Here is a 21,508-nt window from a genome sequence, read left to right as displayed (position 1 = left end):
TTTTTTTTTTAATAAGGCTGAGGATGTAACTCAGTGCAAAGGCTCTGGGTTCAAGCCTTAGTACTGCAAAAGAAAAAAGAGGAAGAGGAAAAAAGAAGGAGGAGGAAAGAGAGAGAGACCTACTGCAGGCTCTGAGCTGTGCTTTGTTTGCAAAATGGGGCCACCAGCTGCCCAGCTGCCTGTGATGCTGTTGAAACGGAAACAGGAAAGGTTTACAACCCGGCTCGTTTTGTGCAATTACCCATAGCACTGTAATGAACGGGCCAGCAGTGCCTAGGCACAGGCTAAACCTTGGGAAAGTTGCACTCAGCGCCAAAGGTCCCCTAATACACAGTTTAATTTTGCAAGTGATGCTCTGGGATGGCCCAAAGAAAAAGGCACTGGGAAGTACTTCCCAGAGGTAGGAGTGGGCAGGGCAGGGGAGACGGGTCTGATAGCAAACTATACCCTGTCTTGCCCATATCTTCATCTTTAACTGGCCAATGATGAAACCAGAGGCTCTAAGAGGCTAAGAGATCAGTTAGTGACAAGACTGCGTCTTGAACTTGGGTCTTCTGACTCCTGGTCTACCTCATTATCCATGGGGCCTGGAGATTAAAATATGCTGGAGAGGATCTTGGCTCTAGGAAAATGACAGGGGAACGTACCCCTGGGGAGAGGACACTTGGGCTCCTCATCGTCCCTCCTGCAGTGGTACTCTTGAGGCCCGCAGTCATTTTCATCCCGTTGATTTCTTCAGCCTGATGCCTGATGCCTCTGCTTTGTCATTTCTAGGGCTGGCTATGTGATGCTCATCGACGCTGGGGCTCTCAGCTTTGCTTTGGCGATGGGTCTGGGCTCTGGTTTCCTAACAGGTCAGTATGATGCCACCCTTCTTCCTCCACTGCCTGGACCCAGGGCAGGGGCCAGAGTACATCCTGGGATGACCATATAGGTGCTGTCTCCCCATCCTCATGGACCAATACTATCAGTTCCAGCTCAACGTCACAAAGGGCTCAAACTTTGAATTTATTTATTTATTTGTTTGTTTATTTATTTATTTATTGTCTTTTTGAGACAGGGTCTCGCTATGCAGTTCAGGCTGGCCTTGAGCTCACTTTGTAGCCCAGGCTGGTCTCAAACTTGCAACGATCCTCCTGCTTCAGCCTACCGAGTGCTGGGATTACAGGTGTGTGCCACTATGTCCAACACAAACTTTGCTTTAAAAAAAAAAAACATAGAATCACATCATTTCAGAACTGAAAAGGCCTTCAGACCTTCCACAATGACCTACAGTCTTTCCTTACCAAGCTTTCTTCTTTACATGTTACTTCTGACAGTGGGGACATTAGAGTGATTACAAACACCATGGGATGGCCATGTGATGCACACCTATAATCCCAGCACTTTTCGAGGTGAGGCAGGATGATCAAATGTCTAGCTCAGCCTGGTCAAGTTAATAACTTAGTGAGATCCTACCTCAAAAAAAAAAAAAAAAAGGGTTGGGAATGTAGTTCAGTATGAAGGTCCTGACTTCAGTTTCCAGTACCATAAAAATAAAAACAAACAAACAAAATACCCAGACAAAAAACTAAACAAGCAAAGAACAAGTAGGGGTGGGGGTGTAGCTCAGCAGCAGAGTACTGGCCTGGCATGTGCGGGGCCCTGGGTTCATCCTCAGCACTTCACAAACAAACACCACCACCAACAAAACAAACAAACAAAATAAAACAAACAAGCCTGAACAATGGAAGGGGGCAAAATCTTAGAAGCACCAAACTGGCCCCCTAAAGCCAAGCAGTTAACTTATTAGTAGATATCCCCCTACTTGGTGTCTATCCATACTTATTTAAGAAACAACCGTTCTGAGTGTGGTTACTAGGGTTTTTTTTTTTTTTTTTTTTTTTTTTTTTTTTTTTGGTTATTAGGTTTTCCAGTTTGGGTAGATTAAAAATGGCAGAGCAGAGGTGGGTTAAGTTTCCATAAGTAATACACACTGGTAGAATTCAAAAGGGAAAGCAGAGAGTTCAACAGTGGTGAAGAAATTCTTAAAACTGGACCCAAGAGCACAAGAAGCTCAGGCTGCTGAGTGAACAGGCCAGAGCTCTCAGCCGCAATGTACTTCTCTGATATCCAGCATGTTTTGAAAATGGATATTCCTAGTGACAATTCTGACTTTTTTTTTTTAGTCTATCAATATGTTCAATGTTGTCTCCTAAGAATATATGTTTTGTATGAGTTTTCATCAGTGATGAGTAAGCTTCAGCTATCTGGAAAATTCAAGCAGGTGATAGATCATTTCTGAATGATTTTAGTGACATGAAATATGCTGGTTTCACTTTGCATACCAGTAAAGGCTACACTCTGAAAGGAAAATGTGAATTTTACTCAGCACACACCTACTCTTGTTCATCTTATTATTTAAGCCAGGCATGGTGGTACACGCCTATAATCCAAGCACTTGGGAGGCTGAGGCAGGAGGATCACTGTGAGTTCGAGACCAGCCTGGGCTACAAAGTGAGCCCAAGGCCAGCCTGAACTGCATAGCGAGACCTTGTCTCAAAAAGACAAAAAAAAATCTTATTATTTAATATACTGACGCTGTCATCATTAAAAATATACAAATAGCTGGGTATGGTGGTACATGCCTGTCATTCCAGCTACTCAGGAAAGCTCAATCCTTTGAGCCCAGGATTTTGAGGCTAGCCTGGGCAACACAGACCTTGTCCTTTAACACACACGCACACACACACACACAAACACACACACACACGGAATCAGAGATAGAGACAGAGACAGAGAAATATTCCTGCCTCTGATGAAAAACAAGCAGTCACTGTGCCCTGGGAGGGGGCTGGGGATTTAGCTCAGTGGCACAGCGCCTGCCTGGCAAGCGCAAGGTCATGAGTTTGATTCCCGGTACCAGAAACAACAACAATAACAACAACAACAACAACAACAACAACAACAAAATGTGCCCTGGGAAATAAAGCTGACTTTGCAAAGCTAATAGGATGTGTAGGGTCAAACCACCTGAGCAGAGGCTGCACAAGAGAGGAAAAGCAGGAACAAAAGCAAGTTGTTGCAAATGATGTTCCTCACTGCAGTAGCAGAAGCGTGAGCTGAGGCTGCTGGCTGGCTTTCAGAGCTTTGGAAGACAGACGGGTGGGAGCCGCTTGGGAGTCGCTCTCCATGGTAACCTTTGCATTTTAAATGGGTCAGCTTTGGAGTGGGACGCCATCCTCCAGGGCCCTTCTCTTCTGTCTTGGGAAGGGCATCTGATCTGCAGCTAATAGGTGCCACTCGGTGTCATTTCAACCCTCTGGAGAATGTTGGAGAACATCGCTCTTGCCAGTTCCTATTAAAAGACAGCTACAGAATTAATGAAGCTGACCCAGGGATGACAGGGGTCCCATTTGTCTGTCTCTGGATGGTGGAAGAGAAATGATTTCTGTTGAGATGCTGTAGTCCACATACAACATGTCGATCAATCTTGACATAACAATGTTCGCCACCAATGTTTTAATAATTCATCGTCATTGTTTTAAGGTTTTCTCCTAAAGCTCAGAATATGGAGAGCACCTCCTGTGGTTAAACATTTTGATGATCAAGCTTTCTGGGAGGTAAGATTTCTAGCCTATTCACCTGATAAATTTTGAATGTATGAATTTAAAAAAGATTGTGGGATATATATGTTAATGTATTGATGAGAGAAAAACAGAAACAAAAATGAGATAAAGAGCGGGAGGGAAGGGCAAGTTCATAACGTGTGTGTGTGTGTGTGTGTGTGTGTGTGTGTGTTGGTGGGGAGTGGGCAGTTGGTAAAAGTTACCACTTTCCTGATAACTCAAGCTCATTGAAGGTCTGTGAGGAGAGAAAGGCCATTGGTCACACCTGTCCTCTCCCCGCTGGGAGTCATCAGTGTTGACAGTTGGTTCACAGGAAGAGGATAGAACTTGGCCACACGAGTGTGAAAGAAACTGTGGGGGCCATTGAGTCCAACCCCCTATTTGGAAGATACTCAGAGAGGAGACGTGACTTGTCCAAGATCTCAGTAAGTGAGGGATAAAGCTGAATCCAGAACATGACTTTCTTTCTTTTTCTTTTCTTTTCTCTCTCTTTCTCTCTTTCTTTCTTTCTCCTTCCTTCCTTCCTCCTCCTCCTTCTTCATCTTCTCTTTTTCTCTCTCTTCTTGTGGGCTAACTGAACCCAGAGCCTTTTCACTGAGTTGCATTCCCAAACCTTTTTATTTTTTATTTTAAGACTTAGATTCTTCCTAAGTTGGTAAGTTACTAAGTTCCCCTGGCTGGTGTCAAACTTGTGATTCTGCCTCATCCTTCCAGAGTGCTGGGGCTGCAGGCGTGTACTGCCATACTCATGTAGAATGCAACTCTTGATAAATTAAACTAGTGGATACAAGGATAGTATAGGAGTTTGGGGTTATTTCACAAGGGGACATAGCACTCAGCTGCTCCTGAAGATTTCTGTGTTACATTGTCACATGTGCTCAAGACTCATCCCTGTCATCTCCTCTGCCTCCTCCCTTGCCTTACACACATGGTTCACAAAGCACACTGATAGGTGTCTTCTCAGGTAATCAACCCGTGCCTTGGGTAGGCTGGGAATACAGGGACCAATGTGGCCAAAGGAAGCTGGCCAGCAGAGGTCAGGCTAAGGCTTAGCATACCTTTGCAAATGAGAGAGACAGGACCAGGTGCTGGGCCTTCTGCATCCCAGGCCAGTGTTTCCCTACCTACCATCCAAGATACAAAAAAGAGACAGAAGGGCAGTCTTACTATGGGCCACAGTCAGGGATCCTAGAACCTGTTTTTTCTTCTCCATTTCCTTCTCTTTTCTTCTTCCTTTTCCCCTCCAAACAGCTTTATGGAGGTACCGTTGACATGAGTGAGTTGCACATACTTAAGGTATAGAACTGGATACATCTGAACGTATTTACACACCTGTGGGACCATCACCACAAACAAGATAAGAAACACACACTCACCCGCACGCATTCCCTTGTGCTTCGGAAAGTGTTCTCCCCGACCCCTTTGAGTCCCATTCCCAGGCAACCAGTGAACTACTTTCTGTCACTGTAGACTGGTTTGCATTTTTTATAATTCTTTATAAATGGAACCATACAGTACACTCTTTCTTTCTTTTCTTTTTTTTTTTTTTTTGGTCTGGCTTCTACTTAGCATAATTTCTGAGAGTCACGTTGTCATGTGTAGCCTGCCTCAACTTGCAGCAGCTTTGCTTCTCTTTAGCAGCATAGGGTTAATCTAGCGAGAGGAATCAAAGAGCTGGTTTAATCCACTCGTCCATTCTGCATGTGTTTGTTGAGCTTCATGCTAACCAATAAGGGACACCACAAATAGGACAAATATCCGGCGCAAGCACTCAAGTGGCAATAAACATTTACTGAATAAATAAAGAAAATCTCACACACCCTGTCTACTGCTGCTTCAGCAGCAAGTGACACAGAGCCAGTTTGTACCTAGACCTGATTCCAGTCACAATCCCACAATGTATCATGTAGGCGAGTGCCTTGACTCTCACTGGTAAAAAAATAGAAATCTGATGCAGGAAGATTCCAACTTTGAGCCCAGCCTGGACAGCTTAGCTACTTAGTGGAACACTGTCTTAAAAAATTAAAAAATGGGGCTGGGGATTTAGCTCAGCGGCAAAAGTGCCTGCTCTGGCAAGCGCAAGGTCGTGAGTTCGGTTCCTGGTACCGGAGAAAAACAAAAAAACAAAAAAACAAAACAAAACAAAAAATTAAAAAATGGACCAAGATGGTAGCTCAGTGCAAAGACCAAAAAACAAAACAAACAAACAAAAAAACACTTTAATCCTTACTGGGTTGTTTTGAAGATCAAATGAAGCAATAATGTCTGTAACAATACTCACAAAAATGCAAATCACCACATGAATGTGAAAGTTTATTACTAGGGGTTTAGTCAATGATGAAGGAATATGTAAACCTAATAGCTATCATATCACAAGCCTAGTATTTGTGATTTTGCAACATTATCTGATTTTATCTTCACAACAATCTTATTTTTTTTGTTTTTTTTTGTTTTTGTTTTTTTTCTTCCGGTACCAGGAATTGAACTCACGACCTTGCACTTGCCAGGCAGGCGCTGTGCCGCTGAGCTAAATCCCCAGCCCCACCCAACAATCTTGTATGAAAACAAGTATCTCCATCTTAAAGATAAAGAGATCGAGACCTGTGAGGATGAAGTATTTTGCCTCAGTGTCAGAGCTAGCAGGTGGACCAGGAAAAATTTGAACAAATGTTTATCTGGCTCCAAAGACACACCACATATGCATGTGTTGGGGGCAGCTACTGGAGAGCAGAATTTTATTCCCCTAACCACCATTTGGGCAATCTTCTGATTTATTTTCTTTCTTTTTTTTTTCTTTTTTTTTGTCTTTTTGAGACAGGTCTCTGTATGCAGTTCAGGCTGGACTTGAGCTCACTTTGTAGCCCAGGCTGGCCTCGAACTCACAGCTATCCTCCTGCCTCAGCCTCCCGAGTGCTGGGATTACAGGTGTGCGCCACCACGCCCAGCCTGATTTATTTTCTTATAGTTGAGTAGAACCATTTGTTCAGCATTCTACCACTTTCAGCTTGTATTTGGAAGCCAAATACCCATTACTGAGGCAAGGATTTCAACTTGCAAAGCTGATAAACCCAGCAGTAGCTTTTTAAAGCCATCCAACAAGACATTTTAAACACTATTGAGTGTTCTTATTACATTTCAGAGAACCAGACAACAAAGAGGTGGAAGGGACATTCAAGCTAGCTCAGGGAGGGTGGGTAGCACAGTTGTACAGCCTGGGCTTCACCTGCATGAGGCCCGGGGTTCAATCCCCAGCAGCAAAGCAACAATAATATAAATAAAAAGCCAAACCAACTCATCCATTCCTTCTCAGGGGGCCCAAACTGTCTGGCACTGCTGGGGAGGGGCACTCATTCTTCTCCAAGGACTTCTATCTCATCCTTGGCTGGTTCATGAAAATGCACGAATTCATTTCACTACATGAATGATCCAAGCTTGTAGATGCTGTGTGAGGTACCGTGAGACAAATCTAAAGAAAACACAGTTCTGAGTCTCAAGGAGCCAGATATACCTATCTTCAGTTTCCCTGTAGTTTACAATGATCCTTTCCCAGGCACTACTTTATAGAAATTTAGTTTTATAACACAATTTTTCATGCATCGTGTGCCTTTCCTAAGAGAATAAACTTCTTCCTTTGGTTCTTGAATAAGCCCTATACTTTATTTCATGCTTTGCAAAGCACAAAGATTCACTGACATCTACTGTTTAAAATTTATTCCCATTAACCTTTCTGAAGTCAAGCAAGGAATTTTTTTTACATGAGTCTACTGTAGGTAGGCTGCTGTTTTTAAGGACTGTGCAGATGTTAAGGACTTGGCTGAGGGAACTGTCTTTATATATGCACACTTCTGACTATGAAGGACCAAGTCATCCAGCAGTAACTGCTAGGAGAGAGAGAGAGGAGGGAGAGATCACGATTGGGAAGGCCAGGGAAGGCTGAAAGATGGCCAGAGGCATTTGACTTTCATCCTACAGGCAACTAGAAGTTCAAACTGGGGAGCTTTGGTGGGGAAATGATACAACAAAATGCAAGTCTTCACATTACATTGAATGGTAGGACTCAACACTGGCAAGGATTCTGAGCTGACTGCATTATGCTGAAGATCACCCACTGGCTTCTGAATATGTATTTGCAGTGATCCTTCAATACCACCCACCCCTCTTCCCACTCCTGTGCTGGGGATCCAACCCAAGGCCTTATGCATGCAAAGCATGTGTTTTACTACTGAACTACACCTTTGGCCACTGCAGTTTATTTTTTTTTGGTGGGGGGCGCATTTCCGGTACCAGGAATTGAACTCACAACCTTGCGCTTGCCAGACAGGCGCTGTGCCACTGAGCTGAATCCCCAGCCCCCTGCAGTTTATTTTTAAATGATTTTATTGGCAAGAAATATAGGGGCTGGGGATATAGCTCAGCGGCACAAGTGTCTGCCTAGCAAGAGCAAGGTCTTAAGTTCAATTCCTGGTACCAAGAAAAAAACAAACAAAAAGAAATATAAGCATCACCACTATTTTGGAAAAAAAAAAAAAAAAGACAAAATGTGAGTTCCTCTTGATGTTTTATGTAGTTTTTAAAACCTGGCCCATCATATAGGTTATTACTCCAGCTTCTTGAGTTTAATTAAAAGTTCTAGACATACACCTAAGTTCTAACAAATTCTTGTTCAGCTAGAATGAGGAAAGCCAGCTTTTTAAAGTAGGAAAACATTAGGAGACTGCCAACGACCTTTTAAAGTCTCCGTGAGGCTCAGTGAAAAGGGAATTCTCAGAGGAAATATGAACTCTGGTCCTAGCTCCCCTAGTGGTGAGCTGGAGTCCTTGGGGAGGCTACTTTACATCTCTGGGGTTTGGTTTCCTCATTTATAAAATGAGATCTAGTCCTATGTTCTAAGAGCATGTTCTCTGGAGTCAGCCCGATCTGCAGTCCGCCACTTTCACCCCAGTGACTTTGTACTGGTGGAGTCCCAGCTTCCCACTTCCTACAATGCGGACATTACTAATGCTACACTGGGTGCCTGCGGGCATATAAAGGGGATAGCATATGTGAGATGCTGGTGCAGACTGATCCGCAGGAGACACCCCTGGGGGTCAGCTACCCTGACTTCTAGCCCTAGGATTCTGTGATCCAAGTGTTACTGTCCAAACCGGGTCGATGTCTCACAAAGTCAAAGAATTAAAGCACGAGCAAAGGAGGTAGTTAAGTGTTTACTGGAAGTATAAGAAAGCAAGCTCCCAATAGCTGGGAAGGGTCCCAAAAAGGGTTGCCAGAGTAAAGTCCTTGTCTCGTGTCTTTTATGTTTAGGTGGCCAGGTCCCTGGTGTAACAGGTGAAGGTGGGGCTTAATCTATAGAATCTGGGTACGGACTGTCCATGCTCTGATACGACCTATAGAGAAACAGAGCATGCAGCAGCCATCACTCACTGTGCAAGCACTCTTGGGGCAGTCAGGAATCGTGCTGTGTAATTAGGAGTAGAAGAGAGAAGGGGATCAGTTACAATAGTCACTTTCCTGTGTCTGCTTTTACCTTCCTGAGCTAAGTGATCTGTGTGGCTTGAGTTAACACTGAACCCTGTGTACATGCTGTTTTCTTTATAAGGCTGACCATCCCAGCTCCACCATAGGCCCTGTCCCTTGCTAGCTGCCTATTTATAAGCTAAATGGCTAAACTACCTCTTGCACAAAGTTACTCAACATGAAATGATGCTGAATGGCAACTGTAATATGGCGCAAAAAGGACTCAGGACATATTCAGCCCACAAAAGAGACAAAGGAGACCTAAGAACTCTTCCCAAAACAGTTTACTATACTGGAATGTAGAAAAAAAATTATTTTCCCCTATGCTCCTCCAAAGAATTTCAGCAGGCCAGGTGGGAGAGGCACCATACATTTCTAAAAATTTGCACTGTTTCCAAAGTAGAATGAGTTACTTCATCCGATAGCAGTGAGTCCTCTGCCACTGGAGTTCTTTTTTAAAAAGTCAAATTATGAATGATTTGAGTACAGAGGTAAATGAAGGTCTATCTGAGATCTCATCTTACTCAGATTTTATAAAAGAATCTTTCAGGTGTTTGTGATGAGAGTGTATTAGTCAACTAGCTTTCTTTCTCTCACTGTGACAAAACACCTGAGGAGTGGGGAAGGAAAGATTTATTTTGGCTTATGGTTTCAGAAGTTGCAGTCCATGGTCAGCCTGCTCCATTGTTTTTTGACCTATATATATAGAGAGAAACATGGCAGAAAGGTTTGGCAGAAGAAAGCTGCTCATCTCATGGCAGTGAGGAATGGGGAAGGGAAACAGAGACAAAGGAAGACAGAGACCAGGAACAAGATATAGTCTCTTTAACTAGGTCCCAACTCTGAAATTTCCATCACATTCCAATGATGCCATCAAATTATGGATTAATTCACTGACATTAGGACCCTCAAATCCAATCACCGTCTGAAAGCCCCACCTCTGAGCTTTATTTACTGCGTTGGGAACCAAGCCTCCAACACAAGCCTTTCTTTGGGTAACATTTCATATTCCCACCATAATAGAGTGATGGTTAAGTTTGAAGAGATCAAAGTAGAATCAGTACGCATATAAAATATAAGAGTAGGGGCTGGGGGCATAGCTCAGCAGCATGAGGCCTGCCTGGCAAACGTGAGGTCCTGAGTTCAAGTCTCAGTTCCAAAAAAATAATTTTTTTTGTGTTTGTGTAAGAGTCACTGTGTGTGGTGACCTATGTCTGTAATCCCAGCATTCAGGAGGCTGAGGCAGGAAGATCACCACAAGTTCGAGGCCAGCTTGGGCCACACAGTGAATTTAAGGCCACCTTGCACTACATAGTGAGACCTTCTCTCAAAAAAAAAAAAAAAAAAGAGAGAGTATAAGATGTATCAGCACTAATAATCATATTTGCTTTGCTTTTACAGTTTCCTCACTTGGCTGCTGGATTTTAAGCAAAAGCATCCAAAAATAACAAGACTACTGATCTTGGAAACATGACAACTTCCTTTTCCTGTCACCCACCTGTTTGTATGTGACCCTCATTACAGCAAAGTCTCTATGTACAATGAAACAAAGTCAGATAAACTTGGTATTTTTAAAAGATTGCAAACTTTTTAAAGTGGCAATTTAATAAAGTTTTAAATAATGTTTGGCTTTATTAAAGACAATGCTATCCATATTTTTTTTAAAAGGGGAAAATGTTTATTTAGCTCACAGTTTGTGGAGGTTTCAGTTCATAATCAGCTGGCTGCAAGGCAGGGTGGCACATGGCCGAGGGCAACAGTTCATGGCAGAGGAAGACAGCAAAAGCAACAGGTGGGAGGGGAAGAGGGAGAGAAACCTCTTATAACTGTATGTCTTATATTGTATGACAAATATCTTACATTGTATGCAGGCTACCTGCCCTAGGGCAGGTGTAGCACTCACACCTTTAATCCCATTATTGGACCATGAATCGATCACAAACTCTAGAAGTGTGCTCCTATGATTGCATGAGGCTTTGGGGGGACATCTAGATGCAAACCATAACATTCTGCCCCTGTTCCCCACAGACTCATGTGTATTCCTTTATGCAAAAGGCATTTAATTCATCTCTAAGAGTTGCCAAAGTCCTATCAGTTTCAGCATGGCTGAAAAGTCCAAGTCCCAAGTTTCCTCTGAGATTTAAGGCAAACTCTTAGTTTTGAGCCCCTGTACAAATGAAAATAAAGTTAAACCCTTCCCACATTTAATGGCACAAGATAGACATTTCCATTCCAAAAGCTACAAATGGGGATACAAAGGAATGGGACCAAAGCAAGTCCAAAATCCACCGGGGGGGGGGCGGCTGGGGATTTAGCTGAGTGGCACAGTGCCTGCCTGGCAAGCACAAGGTCATGAGTTCGATTCCCAGTACCGGAAAAAAACCAAAAAACCAAACCAAAACAAAACAAAACAAAACAAAACAAAATAAAAAAAAAACAAAATCCACCTGGGCAAACATTAAGTCCTTTAGTTCCATGTACAGCATCTGAGGCAATCTATGGCAAGATGTGAACTCCAAAGGACTTGGGTGGCTCTGGCTCTACAGCACTTCTGATCATTGTAGCTTCCATGGCTTCTCTTTTGGGCCCACTCTGCTCCCTCCTTGAAGCTTTCCTCAGATGATTCATGTCCTGGCTTCTCCAAACCTCTAGGGTCTTCACCGCACCTTTGGCTTTACATCACTGCTCCACACCTTACCCTCTCAAAGGCACACTGCCTGGCCTCCCAGGCTTTCTTATGATTGGGGTGGAAGCCTTCCTGACTCCACAACTTTTGCATTCTGCATGCTCCTAAAACCAGCACCATGGTCTGCTGCCAGCTGGAACAGTAGCCAGGCTTCCCTCTTGGCTATAGGGATTGAGTGCCTATCTAGGCACTGTTCAATTCTGAGGAACAAATTTTCTGTGCTGCCACCATTCTGGAACATGGTGGGACTGCTATAATTGTGATTCTAGAACATGATGCAGCCACTGCCATTCTGGAATATGGTGCTCTGGAGCTTTCTTCTCAAAGCAAAGACTTCCATTTTTGCAGTTTTTTGTTTTGGTTTGTTTTAGTTTTTTTTGCTGGGGGGAGGTACCAGAAATTGGAACTCAGAACTGCGTGCTTGCCATACTTTTGCAGTTTTGAAGCTGCAAAAAGGGTGGAGTTCTGCTGCTTCTTATGATGCTCCCAGGCCATCTTTTCTATTCTCCTGTTCCTTCTCAGCAATCGAGATCTGCCCAGCTCTATCTTTGCAGTCCACAGCTTTACTGGACCTTCCTTTCTGGCCAAACTCAAAATCTTTTGAATCATTCTGCTGAGCAATTTGCTCTTGATTCTTAACATAAACCTCACTAAAAGCCCCCAACAGTAGCCATGCCACCACCTCAACATTAGACGGCCTTGAAATTTATTCTGCCAGATTAGTTAGTCTTCAGCCCTTTTCAGTCTCAGGCAAAGTCTCTGGACCTGAACAAAATCCAGACAAACTTTCTGCCAAGGCATAATACACATCATCTGGAGTCCAACAGCCAATGCAGTCCTTCTTCCTAGAAGAAACCTCCTGAGCCTTTCTGGTCTTCTAAGACCAGAGAGTCTACCCAGCTTTCTCTAACCAGCTTTCTGGTCTTCCTAAGCTTTGACCAGAATCTTTCGTATAGTACAGCCTAAGGCGTTCCAGTGCTTTTTCAGCCAGCATCGCTGAGCCTTTCCGTACTCTTCCCACAAGTCAGTCCCAAAGGCTCCTGAAGCACATGGTCAGGTATAGTTGTAGCAATGACCCCACTTCTTTGGTACCAAAGTGTCTTAATTACTTTTCTCCTTGCTGAGGCAAAATACTCAATACCCCAAGTTGAAGGTGTAAAGGTTTATTTTGTTCACAGTTTGTAGAGGTTTTAGTCCATAGTCAGATGGCTCCAAGGCAGGGGGGCACATCACAGAAACAGTTCATTGCAGAAGAGAGCAAAAGCAACTGGTGGTGGGGGCGTATTTTTGGTTGCAGACACATTCAGTTCATTTGTAGTGCCAACTGTCAGATTCTTTTTAATGCTTAATAAAGTATGTTCACTCTGCCTACAGCAACAGAGCAGAGAGTTCAAAATTTCAGGGGCTGGGGATATAGCTCAGTGGCATAAGCGCTTGCCAGGCAAGCCTGAGGTCATGAGTTCAATTCCTGGTACCAAAAAAAGAATAAAGCAGTAAACAAACAAAAAAAGGCAATTGTAAAAAATTTTGGGGGCTGGGGATTTAGCTCAGTGGCACTGCACATGCCTGGCAAGCATGAGGGTGTGAGTTCGATTCCTGGTACCGGAAAACAAACAAACAAAAATTTTTAAAAAGCTAAGAATTCACTTCTATTTCATTTTCTTTTTAGTCCAGCAGTTTTCTAAGATAGTTGGCATTTCCTGAGCATACCGAGTTCCACTGTGGGGAAAGAACTTGGGGTCACTTGTGAGATGGAGATACACAGCTTTAGAATGATTGAAACACTGGTACTGACCTTGAAGAACTCATTTTAAGACTCCACGGTCTACATATTCTCATATGTAAAAAGGTGGACTTCAATTACTGAGATTCCTTCCAATTTTTATTTTATGGGTCTATGCAAAAAAAAAAAAAAAAGTCAGGAGCAATTTCATGGGTGATGACAGCAGCACTGTCGTTTCTTTGCTTAGTGTCCTTATGGCCAGCAATATTCAAAACTGACAGTACAGCAGAAAATGATGGCTCAGGTAGAAGTGCCCACATACTGAAACCATCAGCTGCAGCTGTGGTTCACGGGGCTAACTGTAGCCTATTTATGAAAAACATTTCCAGCCAGAACTCCGAAGAGTGTGTACCCTATTCTGCAGACGTTGGGAGCCTCAGGGGACATGTGTTCCAATGAGCAATAGACTGCAGGAGTTCCTGCTAGCTAATGTGTGTAATTGTAATAGACCCTGCTGGTCTACAGAGCTCAGCGGTTCAGATCAGAGATAAAATAAAGCATAAAATCCAAATTATTGTGAGAACAATGAAGAAATTTTGTCACCAGGATAAAAGACTAAGGTGTCAAGTAGTAACTGGCAGGGTAAAATGGTACTATAAAAGTCAGAAGTTTTTCTTTCCTGAGGCCTAGAGTGGAAACTACCTGCTCCTTTCCTAAACCCAGATGAAAAAACAGAAAATACAGATGATGCCACCGAGAAGTCAAGGTCGAGTTTTCTCTCTACAGGGAAGGGAGGAAAAGGAAAATGGAAGGACTGTGCAATTTTTTTTTTTTAATTTTTTTTTTTTGAGACAGGGTCTCACTGTGTAGTTCAGGCTGGCCTTGAGCTCACTTTGTAGCTCACACTGGTCTCGAACTCGCAGTGATCCTCCTGCCTCGGCCTCCCAAGTGCTGGGATTACAGGCGTGTGTCACCATGTCCGGCACAGGACTGTGCAATTCTTGAGTCACCTACTGTCTCACTCTACTCCCTCCCTGACTCTTCCTTACTATAAAAGTGGCCCCTTGCACAAATGGACATGGGGAGACAGTGATCGGTGGCAACATGAGGCCCCGCCGTCTCCTCAGAGCTGTAACTGTCTCTTTTCACCAAAAATGGCCTCCTGTGGTCTGTGGTTTGTCTGGGAGCTGCAAGCAAGCACACCTGAGAGTGTAGTGCTCCATCAGGACCCTGTGTCACAGCTGAGTTACAGCCTTCTCCCCGGAATCAGTGGCACATGGAGGATTCTCCACAGAAGAGACACGAGGGGTTGGGCGTGGTGGGCGCATGCCTGTAATCCCAGCACTCAGGAGGCTGAGGCAGGAGGATCGTGTGAGTTCGAGATCAGCCTGGGCTACAAAGTGAGCTCAAGGCCAGCCTGAACTGCATAGTGAGACCCTGTCTTAAAAAAAAAAAAAAAAAGAAGAGACATGAGGAACCTGGTGGCTGAATCACTGCTTCTTTCTTCTGACCTGTTCACTCACCCTTGGGAGACCCTCCATGCTAATATGCTGAAACTGTTACAGAATTTTTGGTGAAAAAACATACAAAGCAAATACGTAACGAGAAACAATTTTGACCACTGAATAGTTTATAAAAACAAGAAAATGCTTATATTTCATGTAACATTTGACATTTCAATAAGGGGCCACATTTCAAAAAACACATTAAATCTTCAGAGCACTTTCATTGCAGTTCTTTGGACCCCAGACCAAATACACTCATGAATCCATAATTTCTTCTGTAATTTACTTTTATTTTTACAAATTATATCATGATGAAATGACAGAAGTTACCCATGTGAAACAATTTCCTTTAACGCTGTGTAAGTTAATTAGGTGCACACCACGGAGATTTTGTTGCTGTCGACACGCGGGGAGTTCTCATGATTTTAGCATTACACAACTTGAATCTGAGACTGTACTCAGAAGTAAGTTTAGAAAATGGCATTACAAAAGACAGGGAGTGAGCGGTAAAAAACCCCACGCAGGGCTGCCAGGCTGCAGGAAGTCTGCTATTTTCACTGCCACAAGTCTTCGGTGCGGCCAAACTTAAACACCAGTCCTCTGTGGGTAAAATAAGAAACATCAGATGACCTGGCTTTGAGAAAAGAGTATATGAGATTTTGAGGGTGGAGGGAAACAAGCAACGAAAAGTAATGATGAGTTGCATAAAACACATTTGAGCTAGTCGTGGTGGCACATGCCTATAATACCAGCACTTGGGAGGCTGAGGCAGGAGGACTGCTGCGAGTTCAATGCCAGCCTGGGCTACAAAGTGAGCTCAAGGCAGCCTGAACTGCAGAGCAAGACCCTGTCTCAAAAAACAAACAAAAAACAACAAAAAAAACACCCACATTTGGTATGGAATGTATCAAAATGGAAACACCATTCTAGAGAGGTGGGTTCTTGTGCTGTTTATTATTTTTTTTGTTTTTGTTTTTTTCTGGTACCAGGAATTGAACTCACGACCTTGTACTTGCCAGGCAGGCGCTGTGCTGCTGAGCTAAATCCCCAGCCCCTCTTGTGCTGTTTAACACCATCTTTCCCAAACCTTAATTTACAAGTACAGAAGACGCATGACTTCGGATGAGTTAACCAGTGTTCAGTGTGAGACTATGAGTTATCCAACTTCGTCAAATTCATTCAACAAGCCTTTCAGGGGGAAGTGCAGGGAACAAAACCCAAGACTTCGTGGCTGCTAGGTAAGTGCCGTACCACTGAACTACATCTCCACGTCCCCAACCCCACCAATAAACCTTGGTGACTTCATGTGCTAGGTGCCAGGGCTATAAAGATAAATAGGACATACAGGCTCCACCCTCAGACTGCTCACATCTGACAAGTCAGTTTTGTAAGTGTGGTGTTGTAGGGGTACGTATGCAAAATGTTAAGGGAACACAGAGACAACTCATTCTGTGCGCAAAGATAGGGAAGAATTTACGGAGGTGGTGATATTTGAAATGGGACTGGACGGATGAACAGCAGTCCGACTGGGAGACTGGTAAGAACAAGACCCAGTGCGGTTATGAAGGATGATGTTTCGGGGAAAGGAAACATCTGAGAAGTGGAGAAGTATAACGAAGCCACAGGCTCAGGGCGGGGATGAAGCTCTGTGATAGAGTTCCTGCCTCGCACGTCCCCAGCATAGCAAAAAAAAGAAAGAAAAGAAAAAAATAAAGTCTTGCTGGTTGTGATGGTGGGTACCTATACCCCCAGCTAGGTAGGATTCTTGGATCCTAGGAGTATGAGGCCAGCCTTCCTTACCAGAAACAAAACAAAACAAAACAAAAACTCCTGAGGGCCGCAGGACCAGCCCTGCTGATAGTTAAGTCAGGAATATGCTCTCCCAGAGCTCACACTGAGGGTTTAGGTGAGGGTGTGGCTACAGCTGTCCTCAACCCTTCAACTCGAGAAGCAAGCAGCGCAGAGGTGTGCAGGAATCGCTGAGGTGTGGCAGAACAAGGCCGAGTCTCACACGGCTGAAGCGGGGTTGAAGGGATCAGCTCAGGGAGCTGAGGCAGCGAGGCTTTGAGAGCCAACTCCAAGGAGGTCCCTGAGGGCAGTGAAGGGCGCAGAGGCTGTCCTGCCGGGTCTCAGCACCCCGCTGGTTGCTAGTCCCAGGCAATGCAGGAAATAGGGCTATGCAGAGATACAGCTACTTAAAAGAAGCATCTACATGACTAGCTGATTGTTGATGTCTGTGACCTATGGTTGTCAGATGTAGTTTCTCAAGCAAAACCAAAATTCTGATTTTTATGTCAACTCTAAGGATTTTTAAATGTTGGCTCAATTTTTTAAAAATCAGTCTACACAAAACAGAACTGTGGGGAGAATCTGGCTGGACAGCTGTCTGTTCTAATCTCTTCTTCAGGCAGCTTAGAGTTCTGAAAAACTGAAGATGGGAAACAACAGGATCAGAGCTTTGTTTCAGGAGTAGAACAGGTGGAGAGGGGTGAGTGAGGCAACGAGCGCTGATGACCAGACACAAACAATGGAAAGGGACAGGAGAGAACAGGTCTAAGACAGTTACGGAGCTGACTCAACAGGCCTTGGATGTGGGTGAGTAAGAGTGAGAGACTGCAGCAGATACTTCAGTGGTGCATGCTGCTTTCATTCTGTCTTCTCCCTGCTCTCCAATGGCCAGCGTACACTCAGGGGTAAGTCCGTGGTGGTCACGACAGGTTTAAAACAGTTTTATAAGGTCTTCAGCCCCCACCTGTCCCAGTACTCGGGATTGAACCCAGGGCCTTCACACGGAGCTACAGTCCTGGCCCTTTTTTATTTTTATTTTGAGACAGGGTCTTGCCAAGTCATTAAGTTACCCAGGCTGGGCTTGAACTTGTGATTTTCCTGAGAAAAGTACTGGGGTTACAACTGTGTACCACCACGCCCAGCTTTTCTAAGGCCTTTATAAAGGTGAACACTTGAGTTTTGTTTTTTTTCTATAAATGAAAGCAAAAATAGAATCAGAAAGTCATTTATACTCTTTCTTGGAAGTGTATTAATTTTTCTTTAAAAACATGTAGTAAACCTCCAAAAGGTGATTTGATCTCTGCTCTTCTGCTTAGCATCAGACCTGCTAGAAAAGAAGAGAAACTAAAGTTGGTTACTAGGGGCCTACACTCTCCAGGAAGCTTAGAGGAGACTCGGTAACTCCCAACTGTGAGCTACAACCTGAGGAGTTTCTTGGGCAAGAACCAGTCCTTCCTACCTTGTCCCTTGGTCACCTTCAGTACTGACAGCTGCCTCTCCCAAAACCATTTCTGAAATAATCTGTGACTTTGTTAAGTACTGTTCTAAGTCAGAATGTAAGCAATCTGCTACAACTGTTCTGGAACTCCCTGAATTTAACCCAATTTGTTTTTAAGCAGAATGATGGCAACCAGTGAAAAGTTAACGAAGCTTGTCGCATTTGAAAGCGATTTATTTGAACCATTTTGGGACAGTGACAATCAATGATCAGCTTCCAAGGCTTTCTGATAAGTGGTAACTAATGTGTGAGCTTACATGCTTCTTCCCCTGGTGGAAGACACATATATGTCCTGTAAAATTTTGTCTTTCATTCCTTTGATTCTCCTGCTATGACATATTAACTTTTCTGCCAAAAGCAGTATCCCAAAGTGGAACTGATTTTACCCTTTATCCTTGAGGGAGTGGACAAGGATTAAGATACAGAAAGCAGCCTTGCCCCTGCTGGCTGGCTTGCAGTAATTCCTCGCCCCTCCCGAATCTTGGAGCTTTTCTCACCTCTGCCTCTGACCTGTGTCATTGCCTCCTTCTGGTTGCTCCTGGGGGTGCTAAATCCCCCAGGACACCTCGGACTCCAGGAAGATCCGAGAGCTGAGGAAACCTGGTCCTTCTGTAAAGCTTAAATCTCAGCTTTGCAGCTTCAAAGGAAAAGAAACCCTACACATCAACATGCACCTTCTCGTGACAGGTCCTTTTCCCTACAAAACTAACAGACTACTCAGATTTTATTTTGAAAGTGGGGGAGATGTATTGATTTTAGGTTTTTCAAGTACAGTGTTACAATGCAGGGAAAGGGCGGGAGGAAACACGGGACACTAAGCACCTGCTTGGAGGCTCAGTTTATGTATGAAAGGCAATGGCTTCCCAGGTTTCCCCCCAGTTTCAGGACACAAGCTATAATCCAGAGAGTGGCCTTCTTGGCCTGCTCTCCCTTTTGCCTGTTCCTGCTACTTCCCTGCCGTCTTTAATAAACTTACTACATACTAAAAAAAAAAAAAAAAATCCACTGATGGGCATGCTGGCGCACGCCTGTAATCCCAGCACTCAGGAGGCTGAGGCAGGAACGTTGCTGTGAGTTCAAGGCCAGCCTGGGCTACAAAGTGAGCTCAAGGCCAGCCTGAACTGCATAGTGAAAACTCTGTCTCAAAAAGACAAAAAAAATTAAATTAACTAATTTTTAAAAATCCAGAGACTGTGTTTCTTAATTTACATTTTTCTTATTTCCAAACTGATTTTATAAAATGGCAAAAATACCTGGTGGTGAAGTAAAATTAAGTGTGAGTACTAAACATTATTACTACAATGGATAACTACTTGTATTTTAAGAGTGGTTCAAGTAGATTTGGGGCTTTTCTTTCTTCTTGGGATGTGGGAAGAGACAGGGAAGGAAAGGTTCCATAATACACAGTGATTTCCTAGCTGGTTTTGGCTCAGGGCCTTCTAAAAACTCTGACAAAAGCCAGACTCCCCCCAGAAACAAGCAGACCTACTCCTTGCACTTTGAAACAACGGCTGACTCTCACTGTCAGAAGCCACCACGTGAGAAGCCATGAGGAAGGAGAAGTGGTTTGGGTGGGGCTGCAGCAGAGGCAGGCACAGGGGAAGGACAGAAGAATAAACATTTGAAAAGATGGCTGATAACAGTATTGCGATTTTTTTAGGGGCTCTAGTAATCTTTTCATTTGCAACTGCATCAAAAGGATAAAATCTGATAAGGCCTTTCCTCCATAACTCAAACCTCACTCATGTATTCTAATGATATCAAAGGAAAGCATTAAATTTATTTTTTTTAATTTTTTTTTTTTGTCTTTTTGATTCAGGGTCTCGCTATGCAGTTCAGGCTGTCCTTGAGCTCACTTTGTAGCCCAGGCTGGTCTGGAACTCACAGTGATCCTCCTGCCTCAGCCTCCCAAGCGCTGGGATTACAGGTGTTTGCCACCACGCCTGGGGAAAGCATTAAATTTAAAGAAAAGCAATTTTCCACTAGTTTTTTTGTTTTGCTCATTAAAAGTAACTGTTTGAGACATGCATTTAAAATGAACACTGTCTTTATTATGTAACAAGATCTGTATGACTCATAGTTACTGAGGAGGTAGCAATTTTATTTTATTTTATTTTATTTATTTATTTATTTATTTTTGTCTTTTTGAGACAGGGTCTCGCTATGCAGTTCAGGCCGGCCTTGAGCTCACTTTGTAGCTCAGGCTGGTCTTGAACTCGAAACAATCCTCCTGCCTCAGCCTCCTGAGTGCTGGAATTATAGGCATGTGCCACCATGCCCAGCAGCAGTTTTTAAAATTAATATATATTCCCAAAGTTGGCAACAAACTAACCCACATATTAAATATACTCGACTTCAGTCTTTGTGTTATGAAAATACTGTGGGGGAGGGGTTAATTAAGCAACTAAATATAGTAAATGACATAAAAAAAACTATTATTAAAAATATGTAAAATGAAGAATGCAAAAAGACTTACCCAAAAAATATGAAGGCATTCTGGAAAAATACAGCAATTCCAGGATATACTATGGGTTTTTCTGTAAAAATAAGGGTGATATTTAGAGGTTTGTGATATCGAAACATTTTATTTCATACATACTGGCAAATGCCGTTTCTCCTACCTGGCACGATTGACGTCTCTGGGAACTGTGGCTGCAGTGAATACTGCAAGATGGCAGGGGTACCACAGAGCCTGGCACTGGGTTAGTGCCAGGTCCCTTTGCTCACTTAACAAGCATTTACTAAAGGCATACTGTGTACTAACGCTGTGTGATGTGCTCAGGATACAGAGGTAAACAAAACAAACTGTTTTGCTCTCATGGAGCTAGACAACATGAAAAATCAACAAGGAGAGAGAATACAGCAGGATGGCACAGGAGGTTGAGCAATGATGACGTTTGACACAGGTGGCCAAGAAGACCTCATGAGAAGTCAACCCTGGAGTAGGGCAAGGAGGAAGTGAGGGCAGGGGCCATGCGGAAGCAGCGGGACAGCAAGTGCAAAGGCCCTGAGGTGAGGCCATGCAAGCACAGGAGAGGGCTGGTCCCTTGGAAGAAAGAAGTAGAACATGCCACAGAGTAGAGAAGTAAGTACAGCAAGGACCCTTACTTTTCACTCTGAGAGGAGAACCACTGAAAGGTTCTGAGCAGAAAAGTAGCATGAGCTGATGTATTTTAAGACCCCTCC

General features: G+C 43.6%; 1 protein-coding gene and 1 long non-coding RNA gene across 3 annotated transcripts in view; one reads left to right on the top strand and one right to left on the bottom strand.

Moving 5' to 3' along the window:
- Positions 1–10,746, top strand: part of Rhce (Rh blood group, CcEe antigens) — a 43,293-nt gene extending 32,547 nt beyond the window's left edge. Inside the window, exons 8-10 of one of the 2 annotated variants that reach the window (XM_005394822.1) lie at positions 775–854; positions 3,529–3,602; positions 10,524–10,746. In XM_005394822.1, coding sequence (XP_005394879.1) covers positions 775–854; positions 3,529–3,602; positions 10,524–10,550 — 181 coding nt within the window. In that variant the 3' untranslated portion in view covers positions 10,551–10,746. Of the gene's footprint in view, positions 1–774; positions 855–3,528; positions 3,603–10,523 lie in introns of those variants that run through there. The other variant, XM_013519668.1, reaches the window with a different exon arrangement.
- Positions 10,747–15,157: 4,411 nt separating this feature from the next.
- LOC102006202 lies at positions 15,158–20,863 on the bottom strand. The gene is made up of 2 exons (XR_262655.2): positions 20,799–20,863; positions 15,158–15,636 (listed from the first exon to the last, which is right to left on the bottom strand). It is a non-coding gene; the product is annotated as an uncharacterized LOC102006202 (long non-coding RNA).
- Positions 20,864–21,508: the final 645 nt, after the last annotated feature.

Source organism: Chinchilla lanigera, unplaced genomic scaffold (genome assembly GCF_000276665.1).
Source record: "Chinchilla lanigera isolate Chin_1 unplaced genomic scaffold, ChiLan1.0 scaffold00051, whole genome shotgun sequence".
Classification (NCBI taxonomy): Eukaryota; Metazoa; Chordata; class Mammalia; order Rodentia; family Chinchillidae; genus Chinchilla; species Chinchilla lanigera.
This window is presented reverse-complemented; position numbering and strand designations above follow the sequence as displayed.